General features: G+C 46.3%; 10 protein-coding genes across 10 annotated transcripts; 4 read left to right on the top strand and 6 right to left on the bottom strand.

Annotated features, from left to right (window-relative positions):
- Positions 1–31: 31 nt before the first annotated feature.
- Positions 32–1,516, top strand: JR316_0000457 (Protein-lysine N-methyltransferase EEF2KMT; the record flags this gene model as incomplete). The annotated part of the gene is made up of 7 exons (XM_047886272.1): positions 32–265; positions 322–392; positions 446–711; positions 764–949; positions 1,004–1,140; positions 1,193–1,340; positions 1,395–1,516. The coding sequence occupies 7 exons, from the start codon at positions 32–34 to the stop codon at positions 1,514–1,516; spliced, it is 1,164 nt and encodes a 387-aa protein (XP_047754018.1).
- Positions 1,517–1,558: 42 nt separating this feature from the next.
- On the bottom strand, positions 1,559–2,988 carry JR316_0000456 (DNA-dependent metalloprotease WSS1; the record flags this gene model as incomplete). The annotated part of the gene is made up of 5 exons (XM_047886271.1): positions 1,559–1,602; positions 1,790–2,180; positions 2,237–2,530; positions 2,586–2,693; positions 2,740–2,988. 5 exons carry the CDS (start codon positions 2,986–2,988, stop codon positions 1,559–1,561), a joined length of 1,086 nt encoding a protein of 361 aa, XP_047754017.1.
- Positions 2,989–3,103: 115 nt separating this feature from the next.
- JR316_0000455 (DNA-dependent metalloprotease WSS1) lies at positions 3,104–5,645 on the bottom strand (the record flags this gene model as incomplete). Its single annotated transcript, XM_047886270.1, has 8 exons — positions 3,104–3,201; positions 3,643–3,904; positions 3,965–4,348; positions 4,412–4,756; positions 4,814–5,110; positions 5,175–5,275; positions 5,340–5,345; positions 5,402–5,645. The coding sequence occupies 8 exons, from the start codon at positions 5,643–5,645 to the stop codon at positions 3,104–3,106; spliced, it is 1,737 nt and encodes a 578-aa protein (XP_047754016.1).
- A 312-nt stretch (positions 5,646–5,957) lies between these two features.
- JR316_0000454 (uncharacterized protein) lies at positions 5,958–7,006 on the bottom strand (the record flags this gene model as incomplete). The annotated part of the gene is made up of 4 exons (XM_047886269.1): positions 5,958–6,514; positions 6,573–6,639; positions 6,692–6,720; positions 6,784–7,006. 4 exons carry the CDS (start codon positions 7,004–7,006, stop codon positions 5,958–5,960), a joined length of 876 nt encoding a protein of 291 aa, XP_047754015.1.
- Positions 7,007–7,485: 479 nt separating this feature from the next.
- On the bottom strand, positions 7,486–8,395 carry JR316_0000453 (uncharacterized protein; the record flags this gene model as incomplete). Its single annotated transcript, XM_047886268.1, has 2 exons — positions 7,486–8,153; positions 8,206–8,395. The coding sequence occupies 2 exons, from the start codon at positions 8,393–8,395 to the stop codon at positions 7,486–7,488; spliced, it is 858 nt and encodes a 285-aa protein (XP_047754014.1).
- Positions 8,396–8,587: 192 nt separating this feature from the next.
- Positions 8,588–11,355, bottom strand: JR316_0000452 (Elongation factor 2; the record flags this gene model as incomplete). The annotated part of the gene is made up of 6 exons (XM_047886267.1): positions 8,588–8,925; positions 8,977–9,091; positions 9,147–9,593; positions 9,647–10,992; positions 11,055–11,255; positions 11,310–11,355. 6 exons carry the CDS (start codon positions 11,353–11,355, stop codon positions 8,588–8,590), a joined length of 2,493 nt encoding a protein of 830 aa, XP_047754013.1.
- A 949-nt stretch (positions 11,356–12,304) lies between these two features.
- On the top strand, positions 12,305–13,153 carry JR316_0000451 (uncharacterized protein; the record flags this gene model as incomplete). The annotated part of the gene is made up of 3 exons (XM_047886266.1): positions 12,305–12,494; positions 12,550–12,837; positions 12,894–13,153. 3 exons carry the CDS (start codon positions 12,305–12,307, stop codon positions 13,151–13,153), a joined length of 738 nt encoding a protein of 245 aa, XP_047754012.1.
- Positions 13,154–13,878: 725 nt separating this feature from the next.
- JR316_0000450 (uncharacterized protein) lies at positions 13,879–14,738 on the top strand (the record flags this gene model as incomplete). The annotated part of the gene is made up of 3 exons (XM_047886265.1): positions 13,879–14,080; positions 14,125–14,385; positions 14,449–14,738. 3 exons carry the CDS (start codon positions 13,879–13,881, stop codon positions 14,736–14,738), a joined length of 753 nt encoding a protein of 250 aa, XP_047754011.1.
- Positions 14,739–15,126: 388 nt separating this feature from the next.
- On the top strand, positions 15,127–16,443 carry JR316_0000449 (uncharacterized protein; the record flags this gene model as incomplete). The annotated part of the gene is made up of 4 exons (XM_047886264.1): positions 15,127–15,207; positions 15,530–15,776; positions 15,834–16,136; positions 16,193–16,443. The coding sequence occupies 4 exons, from the start codon at positions 15,127–15,129 to the stop codon at positions 16,441–16,443; spliced, it is 882 nt and encodes a 293-aa protein (XP_047754010.1).
- Positions 16,444–16,506: 63 nt separating this feature from the next.
- Positions 16,507–17,240, bottom strand: JR316_0000448 (uncharacterized protein; the record flags this gene model as incomplete). The annotated part of the gene is made up of 2 exons (XM_047886263.1): positions 16,507–17,058; positions 17,112–17,240. 2 exons carry the CDS (start codon positions 17,238–17,240, stop codon positions 16,507–16,509), a joined length of 681 nt encoding a protein of 226 aa, XP_047754009.1.
- Between the last annotated feature and the right edge of the window lie 30 nt (positions 17,241–17,270).

Below are 17,270 nucleotides of genomic sequence, written 5' to 3'. Positions count from 1 at the left end.
GCGATGGGGTTTTAACGTTTAACTTATGATCATGGACGCCCAACTCTTTGCTCTCCTGCGATGTTTCTTTTCTCTGACTTCACCCAGTGAACTTCAATTTCCCGATAATTGCTCTCTGACTCAAATAAATAATTTTCTTGTTAACAATATTTTGCTTAATGACCATTTCAGGGCCTATCCACCCTCTGATCAATACCAACAACGCTTTTGGAAATGGGCTATTGAAAATCTTGAAGACAGAGCACGCAAGTGCATAGAAGAAGAGGTACGTTTTTTCTGTGCCATTTTTCAATTCGAGCAGCAAACGACATGCTTTAGTAGTTTTATGCCGACTTCGAAATCGATGCTCGAATCTACAACCATTATGTCTCTCTCATGCCAGGCTCCGGTCCGTAAGTAGCTAAGCCTGCCATGAGGTCACGATTCCAATCGCATTAATACTTAGGGCAACTGGGTCAATGCAACCAAGTATACGTTCCCAAATATGCGGGCGAGGCCTTCCTGGGAGGGCAGCACCACAGCATTCATATATTACACATTACTGGAATCCCAGAAATCCTAACCGCTCAACCTCGGAGTTCTCTATAAATCTATCGCAGTATCAAACTACTACACTTCTTGAATCGAGAACTACGATTGAAAACGGGACTACAGGGTTAAGAACCTGGATGGCAAGTTTCGTGTTGTCTCATTATGTGATTAAGCATCCAGGTAGTGTCACTCAAACCTTTCGATGGTCCTTATAATTCATTTCCACAATTAGAAGTAATCACTTCTAGACGTGTTCTTGAACTTGGGTCAGGGATAGGTTTTCTCGGAATCGTCGTTGCTAGCCTGCAGAAATTCTGGGAGAGCAAGGATCAGTCATCTCCTTTGTCATCTCTATTCCTCACTGATGTCAACAACGAAGTTTTGCTTCGGTGTCGCGACAATATTAATTTATCTTGTAGTACGTCTTATCATATTTTTTATATAGCCATTATTCTTGACTTTTTTGGTGTAGACTTGTCTTCCCGACACCACAATATCCACTTTTTAAATCTTGATTGGTCCGAATCAACCGACTCCATCCAGTGCAGCGCATTGAAAACTTTAATACAACATAAGATAGACCCTGATGTGATCCTGGGTGCTGACGTCGTAAGATCTACTACCCTTCTTTTACATCCTATAGATTGATCCACGACTATAGGTTTTCGACCCATCTCTAATTCCGTTTTTGGTTGGGACTCTCAAAATTGCTCTTTTTCAAACGGAGTCACGGAGTCCCAGATACGCTATCATCGCGCTCACAGTTAGAAACGAATCGACTGTCAATATTTTCATTGCTCATGTACGAGGTAATTTGCTTTTTTCCCTGATTGTTGGTCATCATCAGCTGACAGCCGTACCAGAGTCACATCTTGTCATTGAGGAAATGAATACCGGCATTGATGAAACAACTTTTTCAGAGACATTTGAAACCCATAGCTCATTTGAGAGTGTCAAAATGTTTCGCATTATGAAGGCTACTTAACTTTTCATGTGATGGTCGATGGTATCTGATAAATAAACAGTACTATCCAAAAGAAGGGTTCCACGAATTCAGACCGTCCCGCCAGTCTACAGTGACCATATCAACTGTGTAACTTGATTGCCCCGCAGAACTTACATGCCCAGTGTTCATGCAAGTTACCTCTTTCACCGCAAATATGACAGGACCATCCCTCATTGTCCTCGAACGGCCTCTTCATTCCGCAAGCATCACACTGGACAGCGTTCGTTGGATTTATCAACGTGCAAAACGAACACGACCAATTGGTCGCAGCGCCCGAAGGGCGTAGCTTCACCCTTTCCGCAGAAACAAATGGTACATTCTGGCCTATTTCAGTCACCGGGGACTTCGTCGTAGGTTTTGACGATGGGGCTATGGTAATATTTGAACTCTTGAATGAATTTTTGGTTGAAAAACCATGAGTCATAGCAGCGGATGTGGTAGGCCTTGGAAACAAGTCTTTGACGAGAATAACCTCTGAATTAGAATCAGAATCAGGTTCTGTCTTTTCAATGTCCATATCATCATCTAGCGTCAAATCGATGACCTTGTTTGTGACGCTCTCTTTGGCTGCTTTGGCTACTTCTCGTTGAGCTTCGGCTCCTGTTCCACACGATTTTTCATCGCGGAGCCTTTTTTCAGCGGCCTTAGTCACAATTTGTCAATCCAGGCATTCGAATTCTGATAAGGAATGATACGTACCCTGGATGCTAGCTCTCTGGGACTCAGTCCAGTATTTCTAGTTGACCCACCCAGTCGACCACCCGACCCAAGGACTTTCGATGCCTTAACACGCTTCTCTGCGGCCTCTAAAGCTTTCAAGCGGGCTAAGTGTGGTGGAAGGTTATGGGATATGTTGGTACCCAGGCGTTTTCCTTCAGAAAAGAATCCTTCGCCAGCGTAGCCTGACCGTTGCAATGCATCATATTCGTCCTGCAGGCCGTCGAGGTATTTGTAAAACTTTTCATCGTGAGGACCATGGACGTTGTGTGTAAGCTGTGCAGGCGATAACTACATTGCAGCTCGTGTAGCAGTTTCTCACTGGGCATACCTCGTGAAGCATGGTCCCAACTACGTCGGCTTCTGGGAGAAATGAGCTGGGAGAATGAGCTGGACGAAGTCGAACAAGAATTTCCTGTCCCATGTTCACATCTAAGCGCTTATCAGGATCATATTCGATGAAACACAGTCCACAAAGAACGCACTAAGTCCTGCCAGTTAAGAGAGCAGGATATATTAGCAAAGTTGGCATAATTGTGCAATGTAGCCAAGTCATCATCACCTAGTAGATTGGGATTATCCGGAAAGAATTCGGCGAGAACTGGTAAAACCCAATTATGCTTTCGCATAATGGGCTTGACCAGGGATGCTACCCTCTGGAGTGTATGTAGTGCCTTGTCGGCATTTGGCTTGTCCTTGAGGTGGGTGAAAGACTGCACAAAGATGTCGGGCATGACCCTGCAATCTTTACTATGTGAAGGTTGGGGAGAAAGGTGAGAAATTCATGTGAAGAACGTGAAGCCTTTTATGAGCGCTTGCGTAAGTGCTCGTGGTCTTTTCTACAGTTTTCTATAACTTCATGGTGACAAACCTCATTAGTCGTCGCGTTACGAAAAACCTCGTGATGTGATTAATGCCAATGTACGCGTCCGTAGTGTCACGCGCCACTTAAAATAGATCTATTTTTTACAATGAAGTACAGTCCTCGTGTGAGTCAGACACAAAAAAGAAACGGTAAACATTCGATGTCCAGAATCGGAATAGAATGTTGCGAAGAAGTAATTTTTTTGCTATCTCCACTTGACCCAATCGCAAGAGTTGCCACCACTCCCAAGTTTTCTTCTGAAAACCAGTAATTGCTCACTACCAGTCAACCTGAAAATGAAAAGCCCATGCGCAACGCACAGGTTATCATAAAAATCGACGCCGCCACTAACTCTGTGTTTTTATCCATCCACAGAAACGGCATGACCAATGCTCAGGTATATTTCCGGGCTCACCGCACAGGAGACATGACCATCCTTCATATTCATTATGCAGTTTGCGCAGGGCTCGACAAGCGTCACACTGAAAATTTTTGGATGAGATTATCGTAGCACATCCCATACATGTTCGTTCATTGCTTGCTTTTGTGATAGTTGATTTATGCCGAACTTTCACCTGCTCTGGAGGTCCAAGGTTTGCAGACAATAATCTGGACTTCAGGGCTTTTGAAACTGGACGCAGCATAGCTTGAGAATTTCTGGATGAACCAACGAGAGATCGGAGTGCAAAATCCTTGACTTTGCTTGAATCGTCCTCTAGAGCCGCCATTTTCTCTTCATGGACAGATGTACATGCCTCTATACGTTGCAGGCTTTGTTCCATCGTCTATGCACAAATAAGGTCGTTATCTCTCATTAATACTATTGATCCTGCAATAACACTAACCTGTTCGGCTGACTCTTTGGCTTCAGATACAGCCTTTTGGCCTGATTCGTTTGTCTTCGAGCCGGCAGGTGGTGTTTTGATCAAGAGAGGTGAAGCAGTTGGATTTTGTCCGATTTTCAGCTGCTTTGCAAGTCCAAAATTTCCTGTAAGTAACCTCGATCTATAAGTTTTCGGAACCGACCGCAGTTCAGACTGAAGGTTTCTAGATGAACCGGCGAGGTGAGAGTTAGATGGGGAATCCTTGATTTTGCCAGAACTGTGGCAAGAAATAATCTCGTCCTGGGGCTTGTAGGTGACATCCTCTACACCTGCCTTTTTCGCTTCTTGTTGTGCTTCTTCCTCAGATGCACATTCCTTTGTACTTCGTAGACTTTGTCCTGCTGCCTATGTGCAGATAACGACGTATATCAAAACGCTATTTGATCTTAGAGAGAAAAAAAAACAAACCTGTTCGGTTGGTTCCTTGGCTTCAGATTCTGCCTTTTTACCTGGATTGTTTGCTTTCGAGCTTGCTGGTGGTGATACCTTTAAGGGAGGTAATATAGCTGAGTTTTGTCTGACTTTGACCGGCTCTGCAAGACCAAGGTTTCCCGTAAGTAACCGTGACTTAGAGCTCTTGGGAACCGGCCTCAGGTCAGAGGTAACTTTACTTGGACCGGGATTGCGGCTAAAAGAAATGTTCGTTTCCGTCGGCTTGGAAGTGATGCTTTGTTTAGCTGCTTTTTCCACTTCGCGTTGAGCTTCTTCGCCCGATGCGCACGCCTTTGAATCTCTCAGCCTTTTGTCCGCTGCCTGCATACATTAACGTTAAACCTTCATTGCTAGTGTTTATCATGCAAAGACACCAACCCGTGCGGCCGACTCTCTGGCTGCAACTATCGCTTTCCGATTTTGAGCTCCTATAGGAGCTGCAGAATTAGCCAAGCGCGCTGCCTTTGCACGGTTTTCCGCCCCCTCCAAACCCTTCAATCGTCCAACCTGAGGGGGTAGATGTGTGGAGAGATCGTTTATTCCAAGGAGGTGTCCAACGGAGAGAAAGCCTTCGCCGTCCCAGCCTGACCATTCCAAGCCTTTATATTCTAGCCTCAGATCGTCGAGGTATCTATAAAAATTGTCGTCGTGGTCGGAATACACGTTATGCGTGAGCTGTCGGGGAAGAGGAAGCGTAAGCCTGAATCGTGATTCATGCATAGAATTATTCAAGTCTCACTTCGTGCAGCATAGTCTGAACAACTTGGTCTTCTGGGAGAAGAATGACCTTTGAGTTGGGCGGTCGAAGCCTCAATAGTATCTGTTGTCCCTTATTTTCATCTAAATATCTTGCTGTTAGAAACAAGTAAACAGGCGGTGGTGTCCGCGCTCGCAAAGAACGTACTAAGGCCTGATGAGACGGAGTGAGTATCAAAAGTCTGACTTCAATCTTTAGATCCTGCTCACCATATAAGTTTGGGTTCTCTGGATAAAATTCGGAGAGAACGGGTATGACCCATCCCCGCTTGCGCAGGATAGGCTTCACCAGGGACGCTACTCTCTGGAGCAGATGTAGTGCTTTATCGGCATCGAATTGATCCTTAAGGTGTGTAAAAGACAGCACGTAGGTATTGCGCATTTCTAGATCGATTTTGGCTTTGTAAGAGTTAAATGGAAAGTAAAGGGGGTCGTGGGCGCCAAATTCCAACATCAAGGTGTGAAATGAGCGTGGTCGTTCGCGGGAATATCTGCCAATCACAGTGTATCGGTTACAACGGTCTGACTCGACCTGGGGTCTTTAATTAGAGGTCGCGTGCCAACAAACACCGATGCGCGTTATGAAATAGGATAGCAATTGTAATCATCGCCAGTATCAAACAATTCAAGGTATTAGATGTAACTGGGCGATGAGATTCTCTCTCAAGAAAAAGAAAATCAAGAACCATCCAAGCAAAAATTTGATGTTCAATGAGAATACAAGCTTCATATAACAAAGACTTCCAAAACTTCCCTTCAGATGTTATCAGGTCCTCTTTGCATTTGTCGTCCGCAAAGGGGTAATAATCCATCTGCGCCTATTCCTCGTTTTTTCCGACAGCAACAAATCCATCATGTTCTTCTCCGCGGTCGGCACCGAGACGATCGTGACTTTCCTGGCAGGTTCAGGCGAATCGTCGACCTCTGCCTCCTCGCCTCTCTCTTCTTCCACAAGTTCGTTTTCGTTCAGGTCGATATCCGCATTGAACACATCGTCAGGCCTCGCCGGAGTAGGCGCCGGCCCTCCGGTCAGATAAGATATCGGTGTGAAAATGTTTGTAGCAAGAAACTCGGACGCGTCGTCGATGATTGTCCGTGGCTTCCTCAGAGGAACGGAGGTGAGAAGATAAGTCTTGTGCTGCCATGCTGTCGAGGCGGTTTCGCCTGGTCCTGGTGGAGGAGGATAGGCCGGATCGCATGAAAATTTAACAGAGATCTCGCCTGTGTGCGGATTGTACGAGAATTTGGGTAATGGGTGGGCATATGCGTTAGGGAAAGGATATGAAACTGGGCGTCTGTGGCGCAGCACAAGGCGAGAAGCGTCTGTATCAACAGTCTGAGTCCCAGTTAACTAGTATATCAAGCAAGTGTAGAACGTCACCTTCAACGTCTATGGCATGGCCAGAAGACCTTGAACATAGCGCGCCAGACGTGTCGATAAAGAAAACCTAGCAGGTGGACCGATTATTACAATTCGAGGGGGTCGACACACAGGCTAACCTGGTTATTTGTCTTAGGGTCTCTAAAGCCTGAGTAGTGCGAAAGAGAGTCAAATAAAAGAGATGGGCTGGTATTGTATTTGCTCTGCTTACTTTCCACTAGAGATTTCTCCTTCTCCGTCCAGAGAGCAACTTCCGTCCCATCCTCAATCTCGTCCAGAGTTACATCAAGAAGCCTGTTGGTAGCCACTGATTTAATGACGAAATAACCCGGTGGAAAACCCGAGGTATCGACATCTGAGGTTTGAGTCATGGTTTGTTCGATAGAAAACTGGGCGTTGGCGCGGGGCGCTTGATGATAAATGCCAGACACCATATCGGGTGCAAGCAAGGAGCACGGACGCATTCCACTGCTTCTGGCGCGTTCTATTCATAGGGGGATTACCTCTTTTCCTCAATCGATGAGCCTAACGACAAATGCACTGCGGGTGCTGTGAATTACGACCAGCAAGTCGTGCAGGGCTAGTTGGTACCATTGGATTTGTTACTGCGGTGCGGTGTAATAGATATACATCATATGCAAATGCATATCCTGAAGCGAGCATGGCTCTTTATAAAAAGGATGTACTAAATGTACGTATTAATCGACCAAAGCGCGACGGGAAAGGTGGGACCAGCTAATCCTCGCTCATTCAACACAGGGAAGATCATAGAGAAAGCCGGGCGAAAAATCAATACGAAAAAGCAAAAAGGGGGAACAAGGAATGGAAATATTACCAACAATCAATCAGGATAACACTACAATGCAGACCCGACAATACACAGACTCTCTCAAAGGCGGCATACGTGTGCTGTTTACTCGGCAACAACGAGACCTCCCATTGCCCTCTGCATGTCCCGCATGTGGTCAACGCCATTCCCTTGGGCAGGGCCTGGGCTAGCACCTCCACCTCCATTAACCATCCTGGGCCCGAGAGCAGGGTGCCTTACTCCCAAGGCAGCACCTAGCATGCGTTTGCCGGGATCGCCAATTCTAGGTCCGCTTAGGGACTCGTGCTGCTGTTGCAAGCTCGTGGTGAGAATTGCAGGGTCTGCAGGAAGACTTGGATTGGTACCAGCGACTGCCTCGCCGAGAGAGGAGCTTATGAGGGCGTTGAGGGTTGGGTGTGATGGAAGAGAGGGGAGGGTTGGAGATGGCTGACCCTCTGAACGCTCTGTCAAGGGCGGAATGTGCTGAGCGGTGGCGGTAGAATGGTTGTTACGAGAGTGGTGGTTGGCGGAGTTGTTTGGGTGGGCGTTGGAGTTGGAAGAGGAGCGAGAATTGGGGAAAACGGACACAGAGGCGGCACGGGGATTGTGGGTGCGAGACGGGTTGGAGTTGTGCTGTCCGCGTGAGTTGACGTTCTGTATTACTGCCTGGGCATCAGGGCCATCGTAGGGCCTGATAGAGACCGAGAGACCAGGTGCTGAAGAAGTGAGAATAGGCGGGGGGAAAGCGACGGTGTTGAGATAAGCGCGCTTCGCTGTCGGGGGGGATGAAGATGGAATTGAGTGTAAAAAAAGAGGAGGACATACCGACAGCGGCGTCGTGGAAGACGATGAGGAGACTGGTGTCGTCCCTCCACTTTATCTTGAAGCCACCAGAGGCATTCTCGTAGTCAGCAAAGGCAGCCTGGATGTCCTTTGTTTTGAGCTCCTTTGGAAAGCCAGTGAGATAGAGAATGCGGGTAACGGAGGCAGAGAGACCCGAGAGAGAGGCGGCCATCTGAAAGGACTGTAGTAGTATATCGACTGTTTTAAAAGCTGGTAATGGTAATGGTAGTGGAGAAAGAAAGAAAAGTGGAAAATCATTTCATGTTTTACAACTCATCCACTTTTGAAACAAGTCACGCGGTGTCACATAAATTGGTCTCGTTACAATGCTATGCTATGGATGTACAACAAATCGATTCATATCTTAGAGCTTGTCGTAGTATGTGTCCAGAGGCGGGATTTCTGGCTTCAGTCCCTTGCGCACTCGGATATTCCTCACAAGCTCCTCCATCTTGCTGCCCTTCTCCAGCGGCGATCCGTTCATGATCTCCCAGTGGTCGAACACACTCTGCGGGAATGCCTGTCCAGCAGTATGCGAGCGCAGCTCTCCGTTGAAGCCAAATGACTCTGCGACGGGCAGGAACGCCTTCACTGTGAACATGGGCGTTCCTGGCCTCTGTTCCTCGCTGAACACCTGTCCACGGCGCTTGTTCAGACAACTGTAGATGCCACCGATGGCATTTTCAGGGCATTGGATCTCGACTGTCGTATTCATCTGTAAGTACATGCATGCTCTCCTGGCTTGTTACTCACCGAGGTAGATGGGCTCCTGGAGAGTGGGGGTGGCCAGCAGGCAGGCAGCATAGGTGGCCCGACGCATAGTGGGGATAATCTGTCCTCCTCCACGATGGATGGCATCAGTGTGCAGCTGTCGAGAATGAATTAAGTTTCCCAATTTCAATAAAGCAATGCAATAGTCTTACAGTGACATCAAGAACGTTGACACGGACACCACGCATGTTCTCTTCGCAAGTAACACCCTCCTTGGTGGCCCATTGGAAGGCAGCAACGCAAGAGTCCTTAATTTCGTTCAGGTACTGCACTCCCTTGGTCACATCAACCAACAAGTTAGGTCCAGTGGTGTCGGGACCGAAACACCAGATCTTCCTGGCATCAGTGACATCCCATCCATACTCATCAGCAAGGACACGAGCACGGAGCTTGTAATCATCACGGGCGTTGACCTTGCCTCCCTCGATAGCCTTGGTCAGTTCCTCGTCGATGGGCATAGCCTTGACAAAGAGACGATTGTGCTTGTTCTGCGACTTGGAGAGAGCCACAATGCTTGACTCAGTCTTGACTGTCTCACGGTAAGGAACAACGGGGTCGGAAATCTTGAGGGGGACACCAGCGTGGTCTTCTTGGAGATCCTAATACAATCATCAACATCAAGATACTCCGTCATATCGAACACAGAATTTACCTTCAAGCAAATCTCCAAGTGAAGCTCACCAGCACCAGCAACAATGTGCTCACCAGTCTCAGAGATCCAGGCTTGCACACAGGGATCGGACTTGGATAGGCGCTTAAGACCTTCAACGAGTTTGGGGAGATCAGCAGCGTTTTTGACCTCAACAGCAACCTGCACGACAGGGGAGACGGAGAACCTCATAACACGCATGTTGTGGGCGGTTTCGGAGGTGGTCAGGGTTCCACTCTTTAGCAAGAACTGATCGATACCGACGAGACCAACGATGTTACCAGCAGGGCAATCTTCAATAGGTTCGATGTAACGACCCATCATGAGCACAGTGCGTTGGATAGATTTGATGAAGAGATCGTCCTTCTTTCCGGGGAGATAATTGGGTCCCTGGATACGGATCTTGGGTCCGGACTTGACAGTTCCAGAGAACACACGACCGAACGCATAGAAGCGTCCCTTATCGGAAGTAGGCACCATCTTGGAGACGTAAAGGACGAGGGGGCCAGCAGGGTTGCAATCACGGATACCGATAGCAGACTCATCGTCCATAGGGCCTTCGTAGAGGGTCTCAACACGGTACCGTTGAGCAGTGGCAGGGGATGGAAGGTTAATGACTATCATCTCCAAAAGGGAATCACCAGCGGGCAAGAACTTGCGCATGATGACCTTAAGGAGAGCCTTTCCTTCGAGATCACGCTCATCCTGAGCAAGTTTAACGTCGAGCTTGTCGAGCATGGGGCCGATAGCATCCTTCTTGAAATTCATGACGGCATCGAAGATCTTGAAGATGGGGTCCAACACGAAGGTGTTGAAAGCACGGTCAAGGGCCTTACCGCTAGCGTCAGTGCCAACGGTGGTCCACTTGCGGGTGGCAGGGTTGAAATAATTGTCGCCCCAGAGCTTGGTCATCATCTTGTCCTTGTCAACACCAAACTTCTTGGCGTATCTTCCAGCGAATTGACGGAGGGTGAAACCCCATCCGTGGAGACCTGAACCAAAGGCCACAGTTCCTTTTTCAGGATATACCTGAACGTCACCGAGAGCAGCATCGTGGTAAGTGGAAATGGTGACGTTGACGTTCTCGATGGTACGTTGGAAAGATTGGTACAGGGATTCCTTGTCGACCTGGAGTTCGAGGAGGGCACGATCAACCTTGTTGATAATAACAACGGGCTTGATACGCTCGGCGAGAGCTTGTCGGAGTACTGTTTCCGTCTGCACGCAAACACCCTCCACGCAATCAACGACAACAAGAGCACCGTCAGTGACACGGAGAGCAGCAGTAACTTCCGAAGAGAAATCGACGTGTCCAGGAGAATCGATCAAGTTAATTAAGAACTCAGTTCCTATATTGGGCAAATGGGGGTTAGATTTCGTCGGCTGAAAAAAAGAATAAAGTATTACTAACCAACAGTTTTTTGTTTTATAGCACCAACATCCTCCTCGTCGACCTTAAAGTACATTGAAATGGCAGTAGATTTGATGGTGATACCACGCTCCTTCTCGTCATCTCGAGTATCGGTAAAACGCATTTCACCAGCCTTTGCATGGGCTATGATACCGGCCTTCGATACCAGCGAGTCGGTGAGAGTGGACTTTCCGTGATCGACTGTGAGATTGATTTAGCTTTTCCATTGGTTTGAGAGAAAGCAAGAAATTTTACCATGGGCAATGACACTCATGTTACGGATGTTGGTGGGCTTGTCCATGAGCTCACGGATCTGGTCTTTTTACAAGAAGAGCATTGATCTACAGGAACGCAATCTGACACAATTTTTTACTGACCTACGGTGAAGTTACTGGAGACGATCAACGAAAATCGATGAGCACTGTGGCGACAAGGATATAGACTGAAAACTTACACCATGGTGGCCTAGCTGATATGGGAAGGAGATAGAAAAAGGGTTTGGTAAGAGTACAACAATCTCGGCGATGGAGATTAGTTTTGAACAGCGGGTGCAAGCACTTTCACTGTTGACGAGCAGGATAAGGTTTCAAAAAAGTTGACAAATCCTTGTCTTATCGATCTTTTGCGTGAGGGGAGGTCATATACTTCACCACGTGACTCATTTTTGGGTCGGCCCCGGCTCATCTAAAAATAAATTTTCACTTTCTTATCAGCAACGTCCACGGTCGTCTGTTGCCAGCAGCAGAAATACACGAGATAGAACGTGCCTATACAAAAGTGACTTTATCTGGTTCGAAATTATTAACCATTGTTAGCTTTGCGCATATGATACCATATGTTAGCGCGTCGGCAGTGGTGTATCATACAATCCGTCAAAAAATGGAGGAGTCATTCTTTTTGCTAACGGCCCGATTTTTATCGTATCTCGTCGACAATTAGGCGTCTATAACTGGTACTCTGGGGTAAATTTTTCTATCTGTCGATATTGATGCATCAATCTGCCAGCGCAGGTGCGCCGACCATCCTTAGCTCCTTTCCTCTCGGCGAACAGCCCCGACTGAAGTTCCACAGCAAAATACGTCGAGATTATGTCAGTCATACATTTCAGATAGTTCATATAACTCAATCTATGAATCAAGGGAAAACTTGCTGTCGAGTCATCATCCGAGTCATCTTCGTGAGCAATCTGCTCCCGGCGGTGATCATATAAAAGAGGCGGGTTTGCGGAATGGCTGACAATACTAGCGAAAATGCCTGTTGATCAGTTCTTCCCTCTCGAAAGAAACCCGTTGACTCAAGAACCGTTCCTGCGGTTACGACAGCATAAAAATGTTATCATGACTCCAATGCGTTGGGATGACGCGCCACATATCGCCGCATTACTGAATGACCCACGCGTCTATAAATGGTTAATGTACACACCCTATCCGTATACACACGGTGGGTTCTCTTCCCCTTCGCTCATTTCCAAGACAACTTTAATTTCTCATTACAGAGGACGGAGAGGAATGGATTCAACTCACCAAACCAAAACTTGATGCTATTCTTCAGGAACTGCAAATTGCGCAAGGTCAAGACGAGCTCAAGATTGTTGGTGGTGCCCCCATTTGTTCCATACGTGAAATTCAGGAAGATGGAACGGACAAATACATCGGGTCTCTCGACATTATCCGCTGTCTAGAAGTTGCGTTGCTCGATGTTGACACGAAAGAAGCCCAGCAGAAAGCTGATCGCAACAAAATTCTCGGAAAAGGAGACCCAGATATTATATGGTCGTTCGGCGGTATGTCGGTCATCAACTCATACTACGGTATGAACTATCTCATATTTGCACTCTAGATTACCTTGCACCAAGTCACCATGGTCAAGGCATCATGACAGACGCGATCAACACACTCTTACACGACTGGGCTATCCCGCGCATGAACGTTCATAGAATTATCTGTTCTGCTTTTCTTGGAAACCGCGGCAGTGTACGGGTATTCGAAAAGAATGGCTTCGTAATGACGCGGACAATCCAAGAGCATGCAGTCGTAAGAGGGGAATTGAGGGGTTCGCATATTCTAGAATGGACCATGGAGGAAAGCAAAAAGTCCTAACAAGCTATATGTTTTTATACTAATAATAATAACTAGCAGTGCCCCCGTGCTTTACACGGAAAGTTGGGCGGCAATTTATCATGTTATTTCCCCAGCGTTACCATATTTTTCAGGCCCAATTACAGTGATCCAAAAAGCAATGTTGCTTTGATTATATTGATTGATTGATATACCGCGCCTTGTTCCATTCCGAAGACCCTTCTCAGACGTTATTGAAGATAGATCCCAAACAAAACTGAATAGTGTTTCCGACTGTGGATGCTCAATCAATATCATACCTAAACGCTCGCATATTTATACATTTTGGACCAAGCTCATCGAACCAGGATGGATAGTGACGGGATATGGGGAGCTTGTTGTCAATCCTTCTTGGGACAAGTTCGATTTCTTGTTGCACGATACTAAAGAGAACAAAAAAAAATCGACGTCAATGAATTTACGAGTATTATTTTTTTCTCGATCCTGACTAGTAAATCCCGTGCTCCATTATAACAGATTTACATGATCCAAATTTACGAATCAGCGCTTATATGCGTCTCAGGAAGCCTAGGCCCTCGTCATAGACGCCCGGAGAATTAGAAAACTATTTTTACTCATCCTATCCAGGTGCAAGACAGAGCACGTGAATAGTCAGTGATTGAGTCATTTTTCCCCCGGACTATAGTACGCTTTAAAGCTGACCCATCGCTAGATCGACAAGAAACCTCAACCCTTGACAGACCACCATGAGCAATCCTCTTCCATTCCCTTTGCAAAGAAACCCAGTCAACAATGAGATTGTCCTTCCCTTACGGAAACATAAAAACATTGTACTCACGCCAACCAGACAGGAGGACTCAGCGCCTCTGGTAGAATATTTCAACGACGTTAGGGTGTATCATTGGTTGGCTAGTCCCCCACGCCCATTCCTTAAAGGCAAGTTGCCCAGTAGTCTTCATCCGTATCCAAACATTCGAACACCACTATTTTAGAACACGCAGAAGAGCTACTAGGAAATTTAAAGGCGTTGTTTGATGTCGCATTGAGCCAGCTAGAGGAAGTAGAGCTCGGTAACTCCCCAACATCCAGGCTTTACGACGGTGCCCCTGTGGGTTGTATTCGCGAGCTTCAAGAAGATGGCTCCGACCTGCTCATTGGCATTATTAAAATCAGACGGGATAACTTCGGTGAACACCTCCACACAGATTCAACCAACTGGGAAAACAAAATAAAGAACGAAATGGAAAATACAAGTAAAAATATAGGAGATCCATCCATCTACTGGATGATCGGATGTAAGTGCTGAATGTTTGAAGAACTTGAAAGGGCTACTGACCAGGACACGAAAGGTTCCCTTGCACCAAGTCATCACAACAAAGGTATTATGACGGATGCTGTTGACACGTTATTACAGGATTGGGCCGTGCCGCACATGGCAGTGCGTCGAGTGATTGTGGGCGCCTTTTCCGAAAACATTGCTAGCATCAAGATGTTCGAGAAAAACGGGTTTCGTAGAACCCGGTTCATTGAAAGTTATCGGGAGGTACGAGGCGAAATGAGAAATTTACAGCTTTTGGAAAGGGAATACGACATTGAAGAATCATAGTCTTAATAGTTATATGATTATATTTTCTCCCATAGATGATAGTGACACGGTTATATATTTATTGGACTTGTTTATGATCGCGGCGGCTACTCCTACTGAGAGAACGATTAAAATCATCATACTCATACCATGTAGACTGGAGAAATCTTCATCACTTCTGAAAGAATAAATAGTTATGATCTGGCGTGACTGTATATATCTCATATGAAGATTCCGAATCACTACTATATGAATATCGAATGTTGAAAAGGCAGAAGCTGAAAATGAATCAGCTCGTAGTAGAAGTTAACCGTCGGTGTGACCAAGAGACTTACTTGGGCAATCCACCACAAATTTCGGCCATCCATTATTCACCGAACGCTTCTATGTAGACAAACTATATCGAGCAATGGCCCCCGAGAACATGAAGTGCCCTACTCGTACGGTGAAAGATGCCTGCAGAGGTTTGGGAAAGAGGTGGGGCATTAAGGTACCGACTTCCGAATGTGTTATTAAAGACGCCGCGCGGTATATATGCAGTTCGTATTGTCTTCCACTGCAAATGATCATCTTATCTTTTGGGCCAATACACCTATATACAAATTCTAAAATTAGATCACGATCATAGGCGCTGAGTGGCGCTCAAGATTAAAAGTCGCTTAGGTGACCGCTTGCCCTTCTCGACATAAAACTCTTCTGCCAAAAGATGAAGCTGACCTTAAAGTTTTTTTTACTAGCAATAACGACTTCCTATTATTATTATACCCCAACGTCGGCGTTCGCCTAAAACACGCGCAAATCTATTTACAAAGCGGCTCTTTTTGGAACCCAGTACTGCGTACGACTCGACAGTCAACACAGTCGGAATGGGGTACAACCCTCAGCTCTACCCTCTCGAGGTCAATCCAACAACAGGAGAGCCCTTCCTTCGACTGCGTGGTCACCACAATATCATAATAACTCCCCCACGGCCTGAAGATGTACCAGCGATGGTTCCTTATCATAACGACCCACGGATTTGCGAATATTTGGGAGGTCCTCCATTTCCATATACTCTAGGTAAAGGTCGCTCTTGAGCAGCATTTAGTGCTTTTAACGTTCTTCTCTATTCGGTAGCTCATGCACAGAGTTTTTTTGACATCACAAGATCACTTTCCGACCGTTTGCTGAGCCAATTAGAAGATACAAAGGATCAACGAGGACTGGTCATACTGGAAAACTGCCCAGTAAGAGCCATAAGAGAGGTTCATGAGGATGGAAGCGACACGTTCATTGGGGACATAGGATTTATGCGGTGCCCAATTGGAGAACTTATGGGCACCAATGCCGCGAGTCTAGATTGGGAAAACAAAACCATTGTGGAGGAACGTAACAACAAACTTCCTGCAGGCGATCCAAATATCATCTGGAGCATAGGAGGTATGTCAAATCTACCTGTAAAAAGCACGATCTCACAAAGCACATCTTTTATGTAGATTTTTTAGCTCCCTCTCATCACGGCCGGGGAATAATGACTGAGGCAGTCAGAACGATACTTCATGATTGGGGTGTTCCACGAATGGGCATACGCCATGTTTGGGTATCAACATTTACAGGAAACGATGGCAGTGTGAAAGTGTTCATGAAGAACGGGTTCAAATTGATTTACACTTGCGATGAGCATAAGGAAGCGAAAGGGAAGATGCGTGGGATAAATGTTTTGGAATGGAAATATGGCGAGAGTTAGATGTAATGGCTAAAGGCACTGTGAATTTTAACCTGGAACAAATCTAGGAAATCAGAATATGCTTTAGATTACTTTGTTATTTGCACAAAACCCAATTTCTTTCCACATAGGCGCCGTTTCGGGGTGCTCCTGAACGTATGCTCTGACACCTTCAATGGCTTCCTGCAGGAACCAATCAGGCAACCAGGTATGATTCTCGATTTTTACCTTGTGAATTTTGACAGCAAAATCGAGCAGTTCACTGATGTCTTGTTCATCATTAGATCGCTTGATGCGGGCGCTTTCTTTTGGTGAAGCGCGATGGGCAAGCCAAGCTTGGACTTTGTGAAGGAGGGTTGGAAAAAACGGCATGGTGGGTAGTGCAGTCTGTGCAGAGTAGATTATGTAACTGGGAGGTATGGGAGGTAGATGTATCATCCCTGGCAAGAAAATGTCGACATGACAGCAGCTATTGTTTTGCGATGATATGAGCCGATATTTTAAAATGAAATATGATGCATTGGGGTTCGTTACTGGCTTCTCGAGGAAGAAGCGTGAATCTTTTGAGACGAGTAAATTCTTCATTTCGGCTGGATTCATGGATTTGGCGCCTGATAAAACTAAAATGTCAACATCCTAATTGCATGATATATGAGTGAATTAAGAAGCCAAACACGGGACAGGCGTACGTTGGGTATCCTAGAAATACCATGCTCTGCCCCTGCTGCGCTGCCAACCAAGCAGGCAACCATGTCCGATGCCCTGAGTATTGATACAACAGCATGGGCTGTAGAGTGAATATCATCCAAAGTCAACATTACTGAGGGGGTTAAAGGGTGTGTGAGAGT

Source organism: Psilocybe cubensis, chromosome 1 (assembly GCF_017499595.1).
Source record: "Psilocybe cubensis strain MGC-MH-2018 chromosome 1, whole genome shotgun sequence".
In the NCBI taxonomy this organism is placed as follows: Eukaryota; Fungi; Basidiomycota; class Agaricomycetes; order Agaricales; family Agrocybaceae; genus Psilocybe; species Psilocybe cubensis.
This window is presented reverse-complemented; position numbering and strand designations above follow the sequence as displayed.